The sequence below is a fragment of the Panulirus ornatus genome, chromosome 5 (assembly GCF_036320965.1).
Source record: "Panulirus ornatus isolate Po-2019 chromosome 5, ASM3632096v1, whole genome shotgun sequence".
Lineage (NCBI taxonomy): Eukaryota > Metazoa > Arthropoda > Malacostraca > Decapoda > Palinuridae > Panulirus > Panulirus ornatus.
This window is the reverse complement of record NC_092228.1, coordinates 2,421,832-2,431,111: the sequence shown is the minus strand read 5'-3', so window position 1 is coordinate 2,431,111 and position 9,280 is coordinate 2,421,832. Positions and strand designations below refer to the sequence as shown.

General features: G+C 43.9%; 1 protein-coding gene across 15 annotated transcripts in view; it reads left to right on the top strand.

Annotated features, from left to right (window-relative positions):
- Nucleotides 1-698: 698 nt before the first annotated feature.
- mmd (disintegrin and metalloproteinase domain-containing protein mind-meld) overlaps nucleotides 699-9,280 on the top strand; it is a 378,549-nt gene continuing 369,967 nt past the window's right edge. For all 15 annotated transcript variants that reach the window (XM_071659048.1, XM_071659111.1, XM_071659065.1 and 12 more), the window contains exon 1: nucleotides 699-758. In XM_071659048.1, the coding sequence (XP_071515149.1) occupies nucleotides 728-758 (31 nt within the window). In that variant the 5' untranslated portion in view covers nucleotides 699-727. The remainder of the gene's footprint in view (nucleotides 759-9,280) is intronic.

Genomic DNA, 9,280 nt, shown 5'->3' with positions numbered 1-9,280 from the left:
TCCTCCCTCTCCTCCCTCCCCTCCCTCTGAACGAGTATATAAACAATCATTCCCCCCCCCACCTCCCCCCCTCCCCTTTTCCCCTTACCACAACTACAGCTGTTTGAGTCAGTCAGTCAGTCAGTCAGTTGGGAGGTTGGTTGGTTGGTTGGTTTATTGGTTGGGTTAGTTGGTTGGTTGGTTGCCTCTCTCTCTCTCTCTCTCTCTCTCTCTCTCTCTCTCTCTCTCTCTCTCTCTCTCTCTCTCTCTCTCTCTCTCTCAGCCTCACGTTAAGGTACCATCAGCTCAAAGCCTTTGGCTGACGAAGCGCATCTCTCTCTCTCTCTCTCTCTCTCTCTCTCTCTCTCTCTCTCTCTCTCTCTCTCTCTCTCTCTCTCTCTCTCTCTCTCTCTGTGTGTCTATCTATCTATATCGATCTATCTTCCTCAACGTTGTCTTTCACCTTTCCAGTCCACCCTTTCCCATGGATCTCCGTCCATTCCTCCCCTCCCCCCTTTTTTTTTATATATATATTTTCCGTAGACGCCTCCCTCCCTCCCTGCACTCCCTCCCTCCCTCCCTCCCTCCCTGCCCTGCCCTCCCTCCCTCCCTCCCTGCCCTCCCTCCCTCCCTTCCTCCCTCCCTCCCTGCCCTAGGCTTGCCCCAAGCTTCCCCCAGTGTTGATACTAACGCCATCCCTTCTTCTTCGCTCTTTCCAGACGACATTCCTGATTTCTACGATGAATACATGAGCGATGACAGTAATGATTATCTCAGTGGTAAGTGTGGACGATTCTCAAGTGTTCCTGGAAGCTACTTATAGTGTTCCTGGAAGCTACTTATAGTGTTCCTGGAAGCTACTTATAGTGTTCCTGGAAGCTACTTATAGTGTTCCTGGAAGCTACTTATAGTGTTCCTGGAAGCTACTTATAGTGTTCCTGGAAGCTACTTATAGTGTTCCTGGAAGCTACTTATAGTGTTCCTGGAAGCTACTTATAGTGTTCCTGGAAGCTACTTATAGTGTTCCTGGAAGCTACTTATAGTGTTCCTGGAAGCTACTTATAGTGTTCCTGGAAGCTACTTATAGTGTTCCTTTTTGGCGCGAGGGTTAGCCCGAGTATGTATGACCTTGTGACGCACATCTTGGGTCAGGAAGGTTCAAAGTCTGCTGTCCTAAGGTGTTGGGGAACCAGAGAAAGAAAATGGCCGGAGGCTGAAGATCCCAGCCAAGTTCAGGAAGGCTAAATGATGGTTCTCAAGATTTTTAGTTTCGAGCGGGTGAACTTTTCTTCGTGAATGATGTAGTTAAGAAAGTGGTGCGACCCCCCCCGCCCCCCCAACCCTGTCATTAACCATGATTTCATGACAGCTCTCAGGTCAGACACTCAGTTGACCATGACTGATGAAGTTATCTGTCATTAAATTGAATCTCACCAAGATCGTTGCTGTTTCCCTGTTATTGCACCGTGAGCAGAGCAAGTACAAGGTTGTATTCCCCCTCATAAACACGACCCAGTTACTCCTGTCTCAACACTGGCAGTCACATTCCCATTTTCATTGCTTTTTGTATACCGTCATTCAGTTCAGCCACCTACCCACCCCAGATATCGAAATTAACCTCAGTTCTTGTGTTTGACCTCAGCTTAGGCACCTCAGAACTACTTTTGAGTAAATGAGATTTTTCATCAGTCAAAGATTTTCCTTAACCATCAGGTTTTATTCATTTTGAAAGTATAAGTTATTGATCACGTTTGACCTCAACGAACGCAGGCCTTAATAGAACCCCTTTGGCACAAGGATACGACCCTTGAGCACGACGGTACGACCCTTGACCACGATGCTATCAGCCCCTGGGGTGTGATGGCCTACTGGCCTTTGACCTGACCCTAGTAGATCAGGTCAAAGGCCAGTAGGTCATCCTACGCCAAGGTAGTACCATCGTGTACCAGGGGTATTCGCTGTAGGATCGTACCGCCTTGATCAGAGGGAGTTCGATCCTGTACTAGAGGAGTTCGATCCTGTACCAGAGGAGTTCGATCCTGTACCAGAAGAAGTCAATGACTTTTCGTCACAAGGTTGGAAGATATTCCCTCATGACCTCAGGTCATGGCCGTCAGAGGTTCACACTGACCAGGAACCAAACGAGCAGCATCCATGAACCCTGGCCTCCAGGGGCTGGCTACAGTGGCTCTAGAAACGTAGACAATAATTAGACTAAGGAATCATTTTGATGTTATTTATGATGTCACTTCCTGCAGGTGTCACCTCCCCCATAACATACCCTCCTTCTACACCATCACATCCTTCCAGTCACCTTCATCATCATCTTCCTCCACATCAATTGTGTTTGTTTTGATTTCAATTTTATTTTTCGTTTTTTGTGTATTGACATTTATTTGTTAGTTGCTTCTCTGCACCCCGTCTGTTAGTCTGTCGAAAAGGTCGTCTCTCCAGTGGTTTAGTGTGTGGAGTATCACCCTTGTATAACAGTAACCTCCCCCCACCCCCCCTTACTGCACTTAAACCTGATGTATAATTTGTGTCATAATCTTTAGACGTTTTTTTTATGATTTATTTTACAAAATTTTACTCCATTATTTTTTTTATGATAACTTTCGTCCTAAATATGAGCCATCTTATGGTTGTAATTGGAGGATATTTTATGCCAAGTTATTAACATGGAATTTAAATAACCGTCCACCTAAATGTACTGAGAGACACTGCATGTGGTTATGATAATTGATATTCCTTTATCTATTATGAATTATCCTCCTTTATGATAAGGGAAATACTGTCTATTATCAAGCCGTCTCTGTGAGCAACATATGAGAGCAATGATTATATTTTGTTAATCAATAATCTGACCCTTTGATCACGATGATACGACCCTGAACCACGAACGTACGACCCGATAGTAACGACCCTTGCTTATCATAGGGTCAGGTCAAAGGTCCTGGCCATTATACCTCAGGATTGCACCGTCGTACTCGAAGAGTAGTACCGTCTTGCTTAAGGGCAAGGACTCCCTTCAGCAGTTTTAACAGAACTGATTTTCCTTCAGCGCGTGAAACGCCATAGATATCTATACCAGATGAAACGTGAAACTCCCTCCTTCACGTGAAACACAACAGAACCTCCCTCACCACACGAAACAAGCGAACTCCTTCATCCTATCAAACAAAACAGAACTCACCTTACCACTTGAAACAAGACAGAACTCACCTATTCACATGAAACAGAAGAGAAACTTCCTCACCACTGAAACACCTCAGAACTATGTTTACCAGAAGACCTTCCTCCAGCACACGAGACATCAGTACTCCCTTCATCTCTAGATATACATTCATACATCATACATACTGTAGAAAGAAAAACTAGTCACACGGAAGACAACTGCTTGTGGCTGAAACACAGGCTCACCAGAGACATGTAACATATGAGTGAACTTCCTGAAACATGCATGAAATGAAGCAGACTTCATCTAGCCATGACACTTTGGGCACACACATTCTTCTTTTGAAATGAATTAATTGTAAACTAGAGTAATACGACTTAATCATGAAGGCAAAACGCGATACATACTCACACACGGCAGAAGATTATGTAAATGACTTAAGTGTGTTTGAAGCAAGTTGAGCAAGTGTACAACACATGTAACCTTCACACGAATCAGCAATTTAGAAAACACTTTCACATTTTGCGTATGGCTTTAATACACCAACTATATATATATATATATATATATATATATATATATATATATATATATATATATATATATATATATATTATCCCTGGGGATAGGGGAGAAAGAATACTTCCCACGTATTCCCTGCGTGTCGTAGAAGGCGACTAAAAGGGGAGGGAGCGGGGGGCTGGAAATCCTCCCCTCTCGTTTTTTTTTAATTTTCCAAAAGAAGGAACAGAGGGGGCCAGGTGAGGGTATTCCCTCAAAGGCCCAGTCCTCTTTTCTTAACGCTACCTCGCTAATGCGGGAAATGGCGAATAGTTTGAAAGAAAGAAATATATATTGGAGGTGGAAAGATGGAGTGAAAAAGATTTTGTGTGATCGGGGCCTGAACATGCAGGAGGGTGAAAGGAGGGCAAGGAATAGAGTGAATTGGAGCGATGTGGTATACCGGGGTTGACGTGCTGTCAGTGGATTGAATCAAGGCATGTGAAGCGTCTGGGGTAAACCATGGAAAGCTGTGTAGGTATGTATATTTGCGTGTGTGGACGTATGTATATACATGTGTATGGGGGGGGTTGGGCCATTTCTTTCGTCTGTTTCCTTGCGCTACCTCGCAAACGCGGGAGACAGCGACGAAGTATAAAAAAAAAAATATATATATATATATATATATATATATATATATATATATATATATATATACATATATATATATATATATATATATATATATATATATATATATATATATATATATATATATATGTATATATATATATATATATATATATATATATATATATATATATATATATATATATATAGATACATAGATAGATGAAGCTCTCCTGTAAACATGATTCAAGTTGTACAAGAGGCACAACTCAACAGGTTGTACTGTGTTGTGTTGAATATCGAGGAGGGATGACAGGTCCAGGTGAAGGTGTGATGGTTAGCAACACTGTGTTCCTGTAGCCAGTGTTGTGTTTCACCATCATCATCTGTGGTGTTGGAACACTGTCTTGTATCAGTCTTCTCGAGTCTTGTTCTTCTACAATATTTTTCTCGTCGTTTTCTTTTCGAAGTGACGAGTGGGCATTGAGCCAGAACTTCAGTGGCTTGTAAGTGTCACTCCTTGGGCCCAGGGGAGCTGTCTTTTCTCTCTGCCTCATCCACACACGTGGGCGACTGACATCCAGTCCGCTAACATAGTCTCTCCATATCAAAACACCTTACAACACGTAAATCACCTGTGGTGAGCGCTACGCGCGACCCTTGTCTCTTGGCAAAATTTCATTTTAAATACATTCTCCTCCCCAGCACTTACACCTTCCCGTGGGTGAGAAAGAAAAGCTGATCACGCAAGATTAATTGCTTATTGAAATATATGCCCATATAAATTGTAATTAGAAAATGACATCATTTAGGCGTAATTATGTACACGAAGGGGTCATTACTTGTACAAGTATGCTATTATGTGTGTATAGATTAACGACCCTGTGTCTTGTAGCTATAACTAGCAGGTCTACTGCTGCCTCTGGCATTAATTAGCATTAGTACACCTCTGGCTTTGATTAACAGTAGTACACCTGTGGTCATAATTATCAGCAGTACACCTGTGGTCATAATTAGTAGCAGTAATACTCAGGCCATGTTTACGAAAGGGTTGATGAGGAGGAGATGGTGTCATGCATGTATAGAGTTTACTTCAACTAGAAGTTATTTTGCTTTGTACGTTTGGGTTTTTTTTTAGCCTTGCTGGTGTACGTCAAGATGACCCTGCTGCACTTAACTCCTTGAGCACCACGGTACGACCCTTGAGCACGACGGTACGACCCTTGAGCACGACGGTACGACCCTTGAGCACGACGGTACGACCCTTGAGCATGATGGTACGACCCTTGAGCACGACGGTACGACCCTTGAGCACGACGGTACGACCCTTGAGCACGACGGTACGACCCTTGAGCACGACGGTACGAGTCTTGAGGACGTTAGCACGATCTTTGAGCTCAACGGTACGATCTTTTGAGTGTGATGGCCTTAGTCTCTGACCCAACCAATAAGGAATACCTCAAATATCAAGTCATCACACCTAAGGGTTGTACCGTCATGCTCAAGGGTCGTACCATTGTGCTCAAGGGTCGTACCGTTGTGCTCAAGGGTCGTACCATAGGTCTCAGGGGTCGTACCGTAGCATTCAAGGGTCTTATCGTCGTGTTCAGGGATCGTACCGTCGTACACAAGGGATGTACCGTCGTGTTCGAGGCCACGCACCGTCGTACACAAGGGATGTACCGCCGTGTTCGAGACCACGTACCGTCGTACACAAGGGATGTACCGTCGTGTTCGAGGCCACGCACCGTCGTACACAAGGGATGTACCGTCGTGTTCGAGGCCACGCACCGTCGTACACAAGGGATGTACCGTCGTGTTCGAAGCCACGCACCGTCGTACACAAGGGATGTACCGCCGTGTTCGAGACCACGTACCGTCGTACACAAGGGATGTACCGTCGTGTTCGAGGCCACGCACCGTCGTACACAAGGGATGTACCGTCGTGTTCGAGGCCACGCACCGTCGTACACAAGGGATGTACCGTCGTGTTCGAGGCCACGCACCGTCGTACACAAGGGATGTACCGCCGTGTTCGAGACCACGTACCGTCGTACACAAGGGATGTACCGTCGTGTTCGAGGCCACGCACCGTCGTACACAAGGGATGTACCGTCGTGTTCGAGGCCACGCACCGTCGTACACAAGGGATGTACCGTCGTGTTCGAGGCCACGCACCGTCGTACACAAGGGATGTACCGCCGTGTTCGAGACCACGTACCGTCGTACACAAGGGATGTACCGTCGTGTTCGAGGCCACGTACCGTCATACACAAGGCGTTGGGGTGAATGACATTGCAGGATGTTATTCTGAGACGCTTCTGGACAGAATTTTCTTTTCCGTTGACAGTCTGGCGAAGATGTCAGGCGTTGTGAAGTCTTGGCCTGACGTCCTTCATATATTTGTGACGTGTTGGAAGTCTGTCACACGATGGAGCAACTTGCGGCCAAAGTACATGGGACTGGTCGGGGAAGTTATAAAAGTACTTCCAGACAAACGCACCTTATATTTTTCAATCTTTTTTAGTTTTTTTTTAAAGGAAAGTTTGTTCCCTACCTGGGAAGAATTGGAGATTATTTCCATAAAGTTTCGTTCTCTTGGGAAAGTATGGAACTTGCTGGAAAGAAGTCAAGCTTGACTGGGAAAGTATGGAACTTGTTGGAAAGAAGTGAAGCTTGACCGGGAAAGTTTAGGTCTCGTCGGAAAGTTTGGGTTTTGTAGGAGAAAGTTTGGGATCCATCCAGAAAGGTTTGGTTGATCGGCTGAGAAAATTTAGAAATTTGTCAGCCAAGTTTGGGAGCTGTGGAGAGAACGTCGTTTTCTATGCCGTGTGAGTACACACACACACACACACATATATATATATATATATATATATATATATATATATATATATAGTGAGTCGAGAAAGGTCAAGTTGTGGTTGGGGAACTTATGGTCCCATATGATCACTCTGTCAGATTAAGTTGTTTGAGTCGTGTTTATGTAATGCGAAGGAAGGGTTTTGCACCGGTGCGTTTGCCTTTTATAACTCCCTCGACACGTTGTCCAAGTCCCAGCTCCATTTTGAACCATACTTTCATTGGTTTGGAAAGTGTATTTTTATGTACACTATTTAAGCAGGGTAGTTCCAGGCCAGGCAGGAGCTTTGAGGGATGGACCACCACCACCTCCTCTGGGCCAGACGGGATCCGTCATGTGAGGTGTATATTCTAATCTGGACCAGATCAGGACCCATGAGGTGTGGACCATTGTGATGTTCTGAGCCAGGCTAACTCTGTAATGTGCGGTCCATCTTCTGTGCTGGACCAGCCAAGATCCGGCAACTGTGGTCCACATAATGTTGTAAACCAAGCCACAATTAATGACGTATGTCGTTCATCCTTGATAACAAGACAAAGACAAATTGTGTGGTCATTATCACTAATTACCCCCGGCACCTCCACCCACCCAACCCTCGTGAGAGCTTATAAAGCTTAATTACAGACACCTTAGGGAGGTGGAGGACTGATCCCTCCCAAGCTTTGGTTAAAGCTTTTCCAGGGTGGAATTTGGAGTGAATATATGGAATCGGATTCTCCAGTTTAGATGGGATCTGGAAATATAATCTGGTATTTGTAGGGCAGGATCTGGATCTGAAGTTTGAAAGAGAAGACTTTCTAGAATTATCATCAAGAATTTGGAGGGAAAATCCCGAAATGTAATCAGGAATTTAGAGGGAAGATGAAGAATTAAATTTTGTAATTTGGAAAATAAGGATCTGAAACTGGGATCAGGAATTAAACTGGATTTTAGACGGGGATCTTGGAATTACTGTCGTTAATGTGGGAGTTAGGACCTGGAATTTATTTTAACTTTGAGGATCTGGAATATAAAGAGAAGAACCTAGAATTTGGAGAGGAGGACTTAGAATATCATTATGGAATTGATATGGTGGGGGTGGTATTAAACTCTGGAATTTCTGTCGGCTGACATGGAAACAAACTCTGGAATCTGGAAGAATTATAATCTGGAAACAAAAGCATCGAACCTAGAACCTGGAAGAGAGAAGGTCCAGCCTGGAGTGAAGGTCTTCGAATTTCTCTCCTGGAAGCCAGAGGGAATGAAAGACTCGAAGAAATTGTAATCACGATCCTGGAGGCCAGAGTTCCAGATTTAGGTTCTGGAATATGACAAGCCAGAAGAAGACATGGGATGTTGTGGAGAGGAGAGGTTTGCAACACAAGGAATTGTTGTTGTGTTGTATGTTGATGCGTTTTTCGCATTGGTGCTGTGGAAGAAGATTGGACTCGATTTGATATTCCAAATTAGGGGAAATAGATGATCTGGGAATCCAGAAGCAGCGCGGCTGGAAATACAGAACTGAGACTGTTCATGTTACCGGAAATACAGGAACTAGGTATTCTGTTAGAAATACTGAACTGGAATTAGAAATACAAGGACTGGAAATGCTGTAGGAAATACAAAGTTGAAAATACAGTCGGAAAAATATTAACTGTAACTGAAATGTGAAACTTGAACCAGACACAAAAAAAGATACTTCAGAGACACTGAAATTTGGTAACTGATATCATATTGCACAAACCTTGGAAATGTGTAAACTGGAAGTGTTGTTGTCCTGGAACAGGACTCTCTGACCCTAAAATTGGATATATTGACCTGTAACAAGAATAACTAAAGTAAAGCAGAAGATACTGACGAGAGAGGAAATATTGATCACTGGATGGAAATACTGAAATGGAACGAATATTGCTGACCTGGGATCTGGAGATATTGACCTTAGACTGGAAATTATGGAATGAAACGGAAGATACTGACGTGAGAGTTGGATATATTGACCAGTGACTGGAAATACTGGAACAAAGCGACAAATACTGACCTGAGATCTGTCGATATTGATCTGTGATGGGAAATACTGGAATAAAACGACAAAGACGGACCTGAGACCTGGAAATATTGAACTGGGAATGGAAATGTGGGAACTGGAACTGGGA